Genomic DNA, 15,261 nt, shown 5'->3' on the forward strand with positions numbered 1-15,261 from the left:
AAGACAAAACTTTATGCACTGTGGCACTCACGCCCAATGGTTGCCCCTGTTACTTGAATGTTAATGATTCACCATTAAGGTGTCTGTTGAATGTCCTAAACGGCAGAATGGTTAGGTGCATGTGGCAATGTGTAACATTTGGGTTTTGCCATTGTGAGTGTTGAGCGTGTTACATTATCATACTAAACAAACATTGTAATAAAAAGTTTTCACAGCATATTCATTCCCACCTTCCAACGGATTTAGAACTGTCATGGTACTACCTTTTTACCGCGGAGATAAGAATCTTAGCAGCATTAAACCGCGTACTGCCAAAACATCACCCCGTGTTCCGGAAAACAGACCTCATCAGGTACACCTTGTATAGCTGAAACACACATTCATTAAAGCCGCGTTGGGCAAGGTGTTCCTGTATTTTCGATTTCTCATATTATTCAGTTGTTATTGTGCTAATTTCCATTTGCTTCATTTTAGCATTCATTTGATGTTTTTTTGTTACCTTGGTCACTCTTGCAATAAGACTATCCTGGTCTCTTGAGTTCTCACCCAGTTAAAATAAATTTACATTACTAGTTATATCAGGCCCCCCAGAACATCCCCACACCATCAGAATCTAGATCAGATGCCCCCCAGGAGAGTCCTCAAGCTGCCAAGATACAACACAGCCCCCCACCCTGGGAAGCACCACAGACTCTGGGAGAATGGCATCAACTGCATCAACGGATATAATAAGGTGAAAAAGGCAGGAGGAAATGGTCACGGGTGGTAAATAAAAGGTGTAATGACAGGGAACGTTTAAAAAAAATACTAAATGTTAACATTGCAAAACAACTAAAATGAACCTTATGGCGGTACCCCGGAGTACCATAATACTCGGCTCTCGCATAATGTTCGTGATGCAGTCATTTTTAGTCTGTTGCTGGTCGGCGATGTGGAAATCGACTCATCTCGACGAGCTGCACATGATGCACTATTCAAAGTTGAATTTTTCGATAACGGATTTTTTAATGCGAATGTTTGGTGTTTCGACATCGCGGAGTAGCACTGATTTCGGATTGATTGGTACCCCAGTCGCGGAGTTAAGTACACCCCAGAAATAAAATGTTTAATTTTCTCAGCCATTTTGTATTATTTGGTACCCCGGGGTACTGCCATAAGGATCAAATAAGGGGTAGTGGGTGGGGGAGGGGTAGATCACTGGGCAAGATTGTCGTAATTTAAGATCCACAGCACCATGATACAATGAAATAGGGTATATAAAGGCTGCAGGGAGCGGGGGTACCCTCAGGATACCCAATTTTCTCAATATGCATCCCCCTACTCATATCCCCCGACTCATACCCCAATATGCACCCCCCTACCCACGTACTTTAAAAAATAAATACGCCAGCAAACCAAGGTACTCTACAAAGCTGGTGGACATGTGGTTTTGAAATGATTGTGGGACAATGTTCAGGAAGGGAGTTTTATAATATGGGGGAAATGTTTTTTAAAACAGGTGGCGGCAATACCAGACATCAGAGACATCAATTGTAATGAGCGAACCCTAAACAGTGGGGGTATTGACAGAATACCTTGATTGCTGAAGCAAGGGCACAGAAGTAGAGCGAGATGAGATGGGCATTTTGCGAAAACCCCAATGGAGAACCTTGAAGATTGCAAGAGCGATTCTATTATTGATCAAGGGTTAGATTGAGAACCTGTGGATGATACTAAGGATTGTGTGACATTCCAACATAGGGTACCACTATTAATGGGATTACCAACGTTGCAATGGGATTCAGAGCTGCAGGATGAAGGCCATTGCACCATATATGCGTGATGCCTTGGTACAAAGGTCAGGGAGAGGACGTACTGGACAATGGTACAAGATACGATTTTATGGACGTAAAGCAAAGTACACAGAGTGGTGTTAGAAATGTAAATGTATGCAAATCTCTCACCTTGTCAGCAGTACTCATAGTTTAAAATATTATTGAGGATATGGAGAACAGGGCAATAAAGAGGCGGCTTGGAGGCTAGGTGGCTCGGTGGTAGAGTGAACAGCTCGCAATCGGAATGTTACAAATTCAAAACCTGGTTGGTGGGGGGGTCAACACATTGTCTCTCTGATGTCAATGAAAATGAGTATTCCTTTGTGTAGAAGCCAACAGTGGTTGTCCTATAGATAGATTTGCCCCCACCAAGGGAATGTGGAATTTCTGCCACTTGCTCAGGGCTGTAAATCGGAGATGCGTGCTGCCTCGAAGTTCATTTGAGCAGGACTAAACCTTATGTAAATAAATGACATCCAATAGCAAATGCACTTTGTAACGATAGCTAAATTTGAATAAGCTATTTTATTGAGAAATTGTGTGTTGTCTTAGTGTGGTCTGGGACTGTTTAAGTTTTTTGTTGTTGCTTTGCCCAAACTTGCGTTTAGTGTTGAAGAATCGACAGTTATGTACAGTACTTATACAATTTGTATTTATTTGTATTCATTTTTATTTCATGACTTGCTTAACTTTTACTCTATTTTGCACTTCTATCGTTTATTGTATTGTTTGTTGTTGTAACTTGCTGACCCGCCCCTACTGGACATCTGTGAAAAAGAGCTTCATAGCTCATCGGATTCTTCCAGTATAAACCAAGATTCTGATTCTGAACTAAGTCAAAACACGTGCAATGAAAGTTAGAAATGAAGATATAAAAATAATAGGCACATACTGCCAGAATCAAGTCTTAATGAATTGGCAAAATGTCACATTGGCAATGTTCTGGATTGTGGAGACATTGGCACATGCACGCTATAAAATGAAAGAAAAATATCAACATTTGCCATCACACGTATCAGGCCCTATATATTTAATTCAAGAGTAATTACATATATTCTTCAAAACATGCTTAAGATACACCTGTGATAATTTTTATTTTATTTTATCTGGGGATGCAAAGTTCACAAGTTTAATTGCATGCAAAGGATGTTCACACATGACTGTCATATTGGATATTGTAATATTAAATTATGATTATTATTTACAATCGTATGGCATCTACGTTATAAAAAAACACTTCATTTTACAATTCATTCAGTCACTTGAGTAATTTTCATCATACCGACTTGAGTAGGGTCTACTCTTGCAAATTAGACTGTCCTACTCTTAGGTTTTTTCGGTAGACTGTCCTGTTTTTTCGAGTTCTCACCTAGTTAAGTAGAATAAGCTTGAACTCGGGCTCATTGTACAGAAAAATAAAAATACGTAATGCATGATCCTCAAATAAATAAATAAACTCTTTATGATCGTTTGAGGGTCTCGCATTATAAGCAAGGTCCTACATATCGAGTTAGTGTGAATGGAAACCAACATTCAACAGCTGTGTGGATTGACAACGGGCTTTAAATATATACTTATTAGAAGGCTCCCAATGGGATAGCCCCACAATATTTGCAGAAACTGATCCATATTTACACACCGATGATGCCCCTGAGAATGGCATTCTTCTGAGCACTCCGTGGTCAATGTTCTAAACTATACTTTTGATTTTACCAGATAAGGTCCACTGAGCTATATGGCTCTTTTTCCGAAGCAGCCAAATACTCGACAACGCATGTTTATAAATGTGGAGGAAAAGGCCCCGGATAAAATCACATACAACCACCGGGATAACATGCAAACTCCAAATATGCAGGCGTCAGAGTCGGGATTGCACCCATGACCTCCTGTATACCAGGCGAGATAGTTAACATTTTGCCATCGAGATGTTAACTACCTTGGTGTTCGGGCGTTTGCCAGTGCAGCTCCCAAACTATTGAACAGCGCTTTGCCTTTGCTAATAACACGATCCGAGTCGTGAGAACTAATGAAGTGTCTTGAAAACCCACCCATTTAAATTAGCCATGACTTCCTTTAGTCCAAGCCATTTATCCTGGTTTTGGTTATTTTCTCCTTTCCATAAACGGTGCATTGAGATGTACCTTGGTGTTATATTTGACTCTTCTATCTCCCTCACCGATCACATTTTCGCCATTACCCGTGCTTACCGGTTTGATTTGTTCAACATTCATAAAATCCGACCCCTTATTTCCACGTCTGCTGCTAAAATCCTCATCCATTATCTTATCTATGCTCGTCTGGACTACTGAAACTCTCTTATGTTTGGTCTCCCCATTTACCATTTTGCCCCCCTTCAACAAACCTAAAACAACTCTGCTCAGATCGTATTCAACCTTTAGGCCGTAAGGTGAAGACGTTTTACGTGTATTCCCGTTCCCATATATGGGGCACTAAATTATTTTCATTCTAATAAAAAGATCTATTGTTTTTGGGCGTGAAAATAAAAGTTCTCCATATCTAATCCTGCAGTTTATTTTTTATTACTGTTTAAAGGCGGCAATATTTCTTTCCTCGCGTAATCATATTTTGATCATCAGTGATGAGGCTTCACGGAACAATCGTCACGTGCTTCCCGCTAGACCAATAAGGTGGCCGCTTTTTTGGGACGAGAGGTAAACATTAGTCCAAGATGTCTGCGCTCTTGTTGTCAATATCGAGTAGTGAAGAGGAGGAAATTACGGCCAGACCTCCTTCAAAAGTCCGTAAAAAGTATTTTAAACAAGGCTACATGCATCTCACGTCCATAAAGAAAGAAGAAACGAAGGATTTTACACGCACACGGTGGGATACATTCAGAAACTGCATCAAACGGTGGCTTTTTTTGCAAGGTGAGAATCGGAGAATAGCAGAAACATACAAACATTGTCTAGAAATCGAGTTTGACAATGTTCCCGAAGACGCTGGGTTTCACTCCACTTGCTACAGGCGTTTCATTGACAAAAAGCGCTTGGATGCGGCCGAGAAACGGGCCACACAGCATCCTGAAGCTCAAGATCAAGGCCAGTCTGTGCCATCGAGTAGTAACGTTAGTATCGCTGCAGTTGATTGTCCCGCAAAAAAACGGAGGTCCAGGACCGGCTTGCCCAGTAGCTTGTGCTGGTCCTGTGCTTTCTGCCTTGTGCATAATTTGTAAGAAAACGGACAAGTACATTACTGTGGGAGGCAAACGCCAGAAGGACAATCTTTCACAGGCAGAAACGTTGTCAGCAGGTTGGTAAAATAAAACACACACACAAACACACGCACGTTTGAACTTTTATTCCCTTATGTTGGGTACCATGGCTAACTTTCAATTACAATTACATAATTTATGTAATGTTTATTTTACAGTCAGTGACAGATTTGCATTGTTTTGCATACAGCTACATATAGGCCGTAAGGTGAACTAGGAAAAAGTGGCTAGAAAATGATTTTCGTTCCTACACCTGGGAACTACTTTTTAAATGATTTTTTTCATAGACAAAACCATTTTCGACTTTATGTTAAAAGTTCTCCGCAAAATACCCTGCAGTTTTTTTTTCAAAATCCATGAATGTATATAATTGTGAATTGGAAAAAATGAAAATCTTATGCTGCTGGTTTTGCTTGTAACTTTATTTATATACATTTTAGCAACACCAAATATCTCTCAAACTGACACTTATACATGTACCTAACACTTGAGACAGGTTTTGGTGCATTATATACTCAAGTGTGAATGTAGACCATGAAATATGGCACATTTGTAGAAAATATGCTTCAACTTCACGGATTGGCACTAAACAAAATTAAACATAAACATTTTAAATTTAGCAAAACTGTGATGTTTTGTACATCAAAATTTTCAGTAGGTACTGTGTAATCACAGAAAGATACAAATATAAGCACACTTTGGCCCAAGTTGGCTGAAATGACTCGAAATGCTACACTGTCCCCTTGTTTTGGAATGCTGCCAAAAAAAATTACAATTCTACCACAGATTCTTTACAGCTCAAAATCACCTTAAATTATAGACATACAGGAACATCTTCCAGTCTCACATTTGCTATGCTTGCAACTGCAGTGGACTGCCTGCAACACACTTTCAGGGGCAGGATTTCTAGTCATCCAGGTCACTGTTAACTCACCATCCTCGAGGTGCCATCCATTGCCAACGGGTGAAGGGGCACACATTATACCTTTCAGAGAATGTCTCATTATGGCTGCTTGGTAGTTTGCCCTTTTGCAGTGTTGGTACAGGGCGTCACTTGTCGGGGGCATGGATAGCTCTGGAAAAGCTGACGATGCCATACAGAATGCTTTGTATCTTGCATCGTTCACATTTTCGGCAGATGACTGGCCATACAGGTGGCACACATATGTGCAAAGTAGCTCAAAGGTAGGCTGGTCTAGGTTAAAACTGCTACCCAGATTTGTAAAAGCAGTCAGATATTCCTCTTTCTCACAAGTAACAGAAAATGCCTTTTTTTGCCTTTGCCATAAAAGGCACTTGTAGAGTCACAACCTGAGAAGGTATGGATCCTAATAAGTGCCAAACAGACACTTGTGCCAAGAGCTGACGACACCTTAGCTAAGTCAATGAGCCTTGTTTTGTTGCCAACCCCCGTGAAAAAATACAACCTACATGGTAAATCTGGCTGCAGACTTAAAGCAATCACTGCCACATCAGTTTCAGGGCTCTTGATGACTACAGTTTGATGTTCCTGTGCAGCATGTTGTGCATGTAAAATCACCCTGGTGTCACATTCCTCATGATAACATGTCAGATCTTCAACAGCACTGAGAGTATGTAAACCCTCCATTAGTCACACAGTGACACAGGTCTCCATGTGCTATGTACAAGCTTAAGTCCTTTCCCACAGTGGTAAGATCAGCCTCTCGCCACACAACATAGAGGAATTCTGCCAGTGCTTCTTTGTTTGTTCCATCTGATAGAAACTTTTTCCATTGTGTTGGTGTCTTCTGATCCCGTCCATAAATTTTCTCCAGTTGTGTACCACCACCAGCTCTACGTGACCGTTCTAGGTTTTTAATACTCATTTTTGGATACGGGTCAATCACAAAGTCTATCCGTGGACAGTTGTGTTTCAGAGCAAGCTTGACTATGTACTGCAGTATGGTCTCTGCAAGCTCTCCAAAGGTACTTGGTATTGACCGAATGGCTTGAATGACTGCCATGCCATCAAAGAGAATAGCTCCATCTGTCGGAACTTTGTCAACTAAACAGTCTCCACCTTTGGTTTCCAATAAATCCATAAGAGCTGATTTGTTTGTTTTAGCAAGTGAACCATCAGCACTGCCTAAAGGATATGACACAGTTCCCAAGGAGTAAGACAGAATTTCCCGCAGGTCAATTTTTCTACTTTGACCTATGACGAGTAATCTGGAGAATAGTTTCTTGTCGGCACGTAGAATCACTTCCTTGCCTGCTGCAGATTTCTTCTTTGTCTTTGCTTGGTCACTAAAGGTCTTCAGTTTTCTGTGTTTTGATGGGAGCAAATATGTCAACTGATGGTGATAACAGTCTTTGGTCCATAAACTCTTTGACAGCATTTTCCCCCTTTTCCGGAGCTGCGAGCAAATCCCGCATGATTTCTTCAGCTGCTACTGTCCCAGAGCTAAGACACACATTACCATCTTGGTGTGTGTCAAAAGGATTCAGCATGGAATCTAGGGTGGAAATTATGCTGGTCACAGCCCTTTCATCAGCATGAATTCGTGTGCTGTCAAGGTCTTTTCGTTTCCTTATATCGGGAGATTTACCTACCATTGCCTCACTTAGTCTTGCTATGGCAGCCCTTTCATGTTGCGACAATATCCAGCGATATACTGCAGCCCGATTCTGTGTTAACCCTGTACAACCACCCTTTGTCTTGGAATCTCTGTTGCATGTTTGCTCAATGGCCTGGTCACAAGCAATCGAGGCAAATCCATGGACACTTTGACGTTGGACAGTCCACTGGCCTTTAACACTGAGCTCACTGTGGCAAGAAGGATGTGTGAGGGGCAAATGGACCATTTCCAGCCAGTAAGAAGATAAATACATAGCATAATTTACACGATCGTATGCAAAAAACCATGCCATCATCAAGCGCACTGTTGACAGGTGAAGCTGCCAATCCGATTCTCGTGTTGCTCTCACAAATAGAAGGGGTATCTGTACCATGTCGATGTATGAACTCCAGAAGGCAAACGTTGGGTTTCTGCACTTCTTCTTTTAACAAAGTCTTCATATTTCGAACAAATTTTGTCAAATATCTCATTTGCACACAAAACCATTGTTCTGTCCGATAATGCACATTTGATCTCATTGATAACATCCAGACACTCATATCTCTCCTCTTGTGGCAGAGAATCTAAGAAGGTGAGAAGAAGTCTCATGCGTTGCAGACTCTCATACAGAAGTTTGTGTGCCCTCATGCTGCGGTTGTAATGATGACCACTGATCACTCCATTGATGGATCCTGGGGCAACAACTTTTGACTCAATGAGTATGTCTTGCAGTCCTGCATCTCCAAACCTTTTTCCTAGAATGCTCAGGTAGGACATGCATGTGTGAAATTCAGCTAGTCTAATCACTTTACGCTGAGTAAAGTCATAATCTTTCCAGCGGATTTGCTCAGCTTTGGCATATATAGCTTCGTCAAAAACTAACACTATATGGTCCAGTTCTAGCTGATTATAAATTTGGACACTTCGCTTCAGAATTGTGTTTACTGTTGACATCTCTGTCGGTGAAGCTTCAATGACTGGAAGATAATACAGTGCTGACTTTTGCAGAGTGCCATCACCTTGAAGTAATGTATGTAAACCTGTCCAGCTTGGTATTGTGCATCTTTCAGCATCTATGGACTTTACAAAAACATATGCCAGTTCAGTTTGTACAGCAGACACCGTGTTCAATTTGTATGTGTCTGCCTGTAATGGAACACTTTCCTGATGAAACACGTTATGTGGTCCTTGTCTATTAGACTGATGGTACTGTTCGACAGGGATGCTAGGGGGTACTTTCAATGAGGGTTTTCCTTTCTGTAGTGGTTGTCTGTTGTTGACACAGGTTCAACTACAGAATTTTGCAGCATAATCCCATTTGTGTGGTGGGTAGTTCTACGACCTGACAGTGTCTCCTCCCCAAAGTCAATATTGTCCCACACAAGTACTGTAGGAACCTTCTTTGAGAATCCCTTTGGTATTTTGTCTCTGCCCTCTACTAGTTGAAGTTGGGCAAGGCTAGTTGTGTGATGCCGCCACCACGAAGACGCTCAACGGGCGCCCCACCCCCGACCTCGCCACCACCAAGTGACGGAGCCGACCCCCGCGTCCCCCCACCTCACCTCACATGAACACACCCGCACGCATTTCCCCCCCCCCCCCCCCCCCATAGAGCTCCGAGGGGAAGTCACCTGGCCGACCGGTTTTAATCCGAGAAGCCCTTATCGGGATAACTTTCACGGTTTCCGGAGACCAGGGAATTGGACGACCTCTCCCGATGCTACTTCGCGGCGCTGCGGCCGGCATTAACATTGCAAGGTCGCGGCGAGGGGCCACTCGGCCACCACGGTTGAAACACCCCCCCACACCCACGCACGTATCGACGAGGCAGGCAGGGGAGGGACGGGACGGCATGATTAGCATGACCGCAGGGGCTCTTGCGCGTAGTCGCTGATGGTTAGGATAATTACGCTTGAGTGCGTAGGCACCATTATTAGGGAAATTAGGGAAGTTGGGGAGTAAAGGCTGGAATTACAAATAATCAAAGAGGCGACTCGGGCGCATCATGCACAATTGATAGGGTAAGTGGTGGAGACACGCGAACGCTCCGCGCATAACTTCTCACGGCAAGCCTTTGTGATGGACGCCGCTGCATAATTTGCATAACCAAGGCACCATGCATGAGAAAGGGATTAATTAGAATAAACGCCGCAACACGCAGCACATCTTATTAGCATAGCAAAGGCGCCCGGAACCGCTGCACGCGCCCTGACTGGCGCGCGCCCATTGTTAAAGAAAAACTGGGAGAGCACCACAACAGGCGGAGCAGCATCACTTTGATGTAGGGACGATAAAAGGGGGGCGAAAACGGGTAGAGCCCTCTCTTGCTCCAGCATCAGGCCACGAGACGCTCTCCAGCCCAGCGACCCGGACGTCCGTGCGACGCATCGAGGTACGCAGCGAGGACGGGATCAACGGACCGCCGTGGGCACCTAACCGTGAGTAAGAAGGGAATTAGTATCATAAGCCGATAAATAGGGAATAGGTCCAGGGGTAGTGGAATAGGCCAGCTTCGTCGACTCATACTGATTTAACATCAATTCCCAGGTAGCCGAAAATAAACCATTAATAACCCAGCGCAGCCTCGAGTGGTCTTACGAGTGAGTGGAGCGCGTGGTGCTGTGTGCAGGTGTGTGCGCTCGTAGCGTGGGGGGAGGGGGGTCGGTGCGTCCACAGGTACCCGCTCCATCTATCGCCGCAGGGACTCGCGTGGTGTGAGGGCAGCGTCATTCGCCCTCCGACCCCTGACCCCCGTTCAGAGCGCGTGATTGGTGGAGAGACAACGCAGCGTTTACAGGTGAACGAGAGCGGGCGGCGAACTATGCCTCTCACACGAGCTCGCGGAGGGGCGGACCAGGGAGGGGAGCCATCGGGCGATGAGCCCAGCGACGGCAGCAGCTGGTCGCAGAGTAGCGAGGGGTCGGCAAACGGCGGAGCCCCAGCCATCGGCACGAAGCAGGGAGGGACCTCGGGGACCAGCGGCCCCAACAGTTGTCTAGACTGACAACTGTGTCCCATGCTGCACAATGTCCTAGTCTATTTAGAAGTGACACAATTTGTGATGAACCTGATAAATGGCGAACCGTTAGACCAAGACACAATGATTTAGGGGTCTGCCTCCGACTCTTAGATGCAAGATACACAATGTATTGACAGATATATATCACTTTTAGGTTCAAATCATCTGAAATATCAACATAATAGGCCAGTGTTGGTTCCTCAGTTGCACCAATAATCCAGGAAATCAGATTGTACAGTTCAATTGGAACGACAGATTTTGCCTCGCTCACATTTAGGTCATCTGATGTGGGTGGCCACGGGCATTTCATACCGGGAGAGTCACACAGAAGCATCTTTAATATTAATGCCGCACTGTAAAGTGTCCTCGTGTCCTCTGCAGTATTGATGGAGGCCATTGAACTTGGTCTTTGTGGACCAGCTTTTGCACTAGCCCTGTTTTCACAGTCACTTTCGCTAGTTACCTCAGTTGACTCCGTTGTTTCTGTACCTGATGGATGAGGTAGCCTGTCTATCAGCTTATCTGCAGACAATGTCTCAACGAAAACCATCTCACTTATGTTGCGCTTCTTGGGGGAGTGAAACACCAGCTGGGGGAAATCACGGGCCAACCTCCTACTTTTGAAATGTGAAAATGTGAGGGAATTATTAATTAATATTTATTAATATAAAATATTGCTAACTCACTGTTCTTCTGAGGTCACAGTAACTGATGTACTAGACTTTGTCAAGAACCTGGTGTACTGTCTATAACAGGACTTGTGGTTTCGCACCTCCAGAGACAGTCTTTGTCTCGAATATGCACAAGAATGCTAGTGTCTTCCTTCATCTCAGCAGCTTTCAGCAAATTGCATGTAAATAAATACATAAAAGCTAATTAAACTAATAAAAAACTGTGTTAAGAGTTAAACAATATTGAGTGTTCTGGCTGTAGCTGTATGCAAAACAATGCAAATCTGTCTCTGACTGTAAAATAAACATTACATAAATTATGTAATTGTAATTGAAAGTTAGCCATGGTACCCAGCATAAGGGAATAAAAGTTCAAACGTGTGTTTGTGTGTGTGTTTTGTTTTTACCTACCTGCTGACGTTTCTGCCTGTGAAAGATGGTCCTTCTGGCGTTTGCCTCCCACAGTAATATACTTGTCCGTTTTCTTACAAATTATGCACAAGGCAGAAAGCACAGGTCCAGCACAAGCTACTGGCAGGCCGGTCCTGGACCTACGTTTTTTTGCGGGACAATCAACTGCAGCGATACTAACGTTACTACCCGATGGCACAGACTGGCCTTGATCTTGAGCTTCAGGACGCTGTGTGGCCCGTTTCTCGGCCGCACCCAAGCGCTTTTTGTCAATGAAACGCCTGTAGCAAGTGGAGTGAAATCCAGCGTCTTCGGGAACATTGTCAAACTCGATTTCTAGACAATGTTTGTATGTTTCTGCTATTCTCCGATTCTCACCTTGCAAAAAAAGCAACCGTTTGACGCAGTTTCTGAATGTATCCCACCGTGTGCGTGTAAAATCCTTTGTTTCTTCTTTCTTTATGGACGTGAGATGCATTTAGCATTGTTTAAAATACTTTTTACGGACTTTTGAAGGAGGTCTGGCCATAATTTCCTCCTCTTCACTACTCGATATTGACAACAAGGGCGCAGACATCTTGGACTAATGTTTACCTCTCGTCCCAAAAAGTGGCCACCTTATTGGTCTAGCGGGAAGCACGTGACGATTGTTCCGCGAAGCCTCATCACTGATGATCAAAATATAATTACGCGAGGAAAGAAATATTGCCGACAGTAATAAAAATAAACTGCAGGATTAGACATGGAGAACTTTTATTTTCACGCCCAAAAATAATATATCTTTTTATTAGAATGAAAATAATTTAGTGCCCCATATATGGGAACGGGATTAAACGTAAAACGTCTTCACCTTACGGCCTAAACGCTCTTCCTGCCGATATTATGAAGCATTGGAGCGACACACTTTTACATCATCTATATTGAAAACGCATGTCTTTACATTTGCTTTTTGTATTGTTTGTTTTCCTTGACCCGCATCTCCGATTAGCACGGTTGGCTAGGTACGGTGCGAAAGAAAGTCAACATACATACACATCATGAAGAATAGTGCCAGAGTGGCAGTCGAAGCACAATGAGCAGCTGGTGTGCAACTCCAGGATGGATAGTTGCATCTGGCAGACCCTGAGAGATGGTGACTGATGGCTTAGGGGTAGAACCTTTATTCATTCATTGATAGATCACGGCTGATGATGAAGATGACGAATTAATATCGATAATATTTGTACTGTAATGCAACGTACATTTTTAGCGTTAATTTCAGACGCAACTAAATTTGTTTTTCACATATATAAACGTAAATGATTTAGCGAGGCAGCATTATTTTCAAATTGGGCAAACCTCTTGGAAATTAGTGGCATTATATCACTAATGAATATTATCTAATGGCCCCTGAGATGTAGATTAATTCAACAAATCTTTACCACATTTCACCGTGAGGAAACATTGTGAAAGTAGCCTTGCAAGACGCCTCTGAAGTGGGAAACGCCGGCTGGAGGTGATAAATTATGGTTAAAAATGCTCGGGGTTTCCCACTGCTGCAGAGGCGTCTTGCAGTCCTATTTTCATCATACTTCACCCTGCTGGTCAGGGCCGGTTGGTAATCCCCCCCTGACCCGCCAGGATGTCGCCTCTTCTTTCTCGGTGTTCGCGCTCATGAGCTCGACACGTTGAGACTCAGCACCTGAGAACATCAGAGGGCATCATGTTAATGTTAAGGGAACCATGTCCATCGTTTGTTAAGGGCACCACCTTATTTTAAGGACACCGTGTTGTTGTTAAGGACACTGTGTTGTTCTTAAGGACACTGTTGTTGTTTAGGGCATCGTGTTGTTGTTAAGGACACCGTGTTTTTGTTAAGGACACCGTGTTGTTGTTAAGGACACTGTGTTGTTGTTAAGGACACTGTGTTGTTGGTCAGGACACCGTGTTGTTGTTTAGGGCATCGTGTTGTTATTAAGGAAACCGTCTTGTTAACGACACCATGTGGTTGTTAAGCGCACCATGTGGTTATTAAGGACACGGTGTTGTTGTTTAGGGCATCATGTTGTTACGGGCACCGTGCAGTTGTTAAGGGGATTGTCTTGTTGTTATAGACGCCGTATTGTTGTTAAGGACAGTGTTGTTGTTAAGGACACCGAGGTGGTGTTGTTAAGTGTATCATCTCCCCACGCGTCTGATTAAACCAATAAATAAAATAATACCTTCAGACGAGGGCCTTAACTGCAACGGAATTCCCTCCGGTACCTCCTCATTACGTCCTCCATTTCCTGGAGCTGAAAAAAGAAGTACCCATACTGAGACAGGTGCAGCCTTGCTTGTACGTCTGTCAATCCACTTCTGGATTAGGGTCTTCCCATGCCAGACTGCTTACGTGGGCTACGTGGCTACATGTACACACTGAATCCTGACTTAAAGCTTTCGTGACTGCAGGAAATCATATTATTTGGGTCTTTGAGTAAAGTTACGTAGATAGGTTAAAATAATAATAAAAATAAACGATCACAACACAAGCAATCGTCACCTGATGACGATCGCTTGTGTTGTGATTGAAACGTCGTTGTTTTTTCGTTTATGTTATTATTTTTTTGAACCTATCTCCGTGACTTTACCGAAAGACCCAAAGAATATGTACACACCGCTCAGTGCAAAAACGAATGAGCATAGGAGTACAGCAATATGTAAGTATATTTAATTTCTTTCGCACTGTACGTAGTAAATCATGCTAATCAGAAGTGTGGGGTAAGGACAACAGCTAAACACAAAATGCACTTCACAAGTAATGAGTTTTCAATTTAGTCAATGCAATTATCTATATTTAACATCAAACTATAACATATTACTATTACCCCATATGACATCATCATCACTTCGAGAAGTATCACAGTTAAAAGATGTATGTCTTCAATAGTCAGTGCCCCCAATAGATCTTGGGAATCCTACGTTGGCAAGACATAGGTATGAGTGCCTCAATCCATGACATTACCAGCTAACCCAACATAACCAGGGTATTAAGCACGTATTCATATTGTTCACAATGGGTCTCCAGATCCTACATGGAGTGTCCAGATCATATATGGAGTGGGTGTCTCGATCATACACATGAAGTTAGTGTCTATATCTTTAATCGACTGGGTGTCTAGATCACACTCATGGGGTAGGTGTATAGATCACACTCATAGAGTGGTTGTGTATAGATCACACAAATGACGTGGGTGTCTTTGTCACTCATTAAGTGGGTGTATAGATGAATTGTTGCGGAGGAGAGGCTGCAATTCCTCTGTCAGGAGATGGACCGGTATTACCTGGACCTCTGTGGAATACGGGAGGTCCAGTGCACTGACTCTGGTGCCGGTCATCATGAGGGGTGGATAGTTTGCCACTCGGGGCAGGAATCTGCCAATCAAAAGGGAATAGCACCTCTTTTGAACAAAATAGTGAAGGAGGTGTGGGAGCGCGGAGGTGACATGTGGAAATTTATGAGTCCTAGGCTGCTGTGGGCTTGCTTCCCTATCACCAAGAGGTGAGGAATGGTCAC

The 15,261-nt window shown here is 43.4% G+C and overlaps 1 protein-coding gene across 7 annotated transcripts in view; it reads right to left on the minus strand.

The window, feature by feature from the left end:
* Positions 1-12,462: 12,462 nt before the first annotated feature.
* LOC133351411 (uncharacterized) overlaps positions 12,463-15,261 on the minus strand; it is a 69,264-nt gene continuing 66,465 nt past the window's right edge. For 6 of the 7 annotated variants that reach the window (XR_009756178.1, XM_061566592.1, XM_061566594.1 and 3 more), the window contains 2 exons: positions 13,928-13,999; positions 12,463-13,407 (listed from right to left, as the gene is read on the minus strand). Coding sequence is in view for 5 of the 7 variants with exons in the window: in XM_061566592.1 (XP_061422576.1) it covers positions 13,292-13,407; positions 13,928-13,999 (188 nt within the window). In the remaining 2 variants the exon portion in view is untranslated. The remainder of the gene's footprint in view (positions 13,408-13,927; positions 14,000-15,261) is intronic. The other variant, XR_009756177.1, reaches the window with a different exon arrangement.

Source organism: Lethenteron reissneri, chromosome 37 (assembly GCF_015708825.2).
Source record: "Lethenteron reissneri isolate LAM-NWPU_2019-01 chromosome 37, ASM1570882v1, whole genome shotgun sequence".
Taxonomy (NCBI): Eukaryota; Metazoa; Chordata; class Hyperoartia; order Petromyzontiformes; family Petromyzontidae; genus Lethenteron; species Lethenteron reissneri.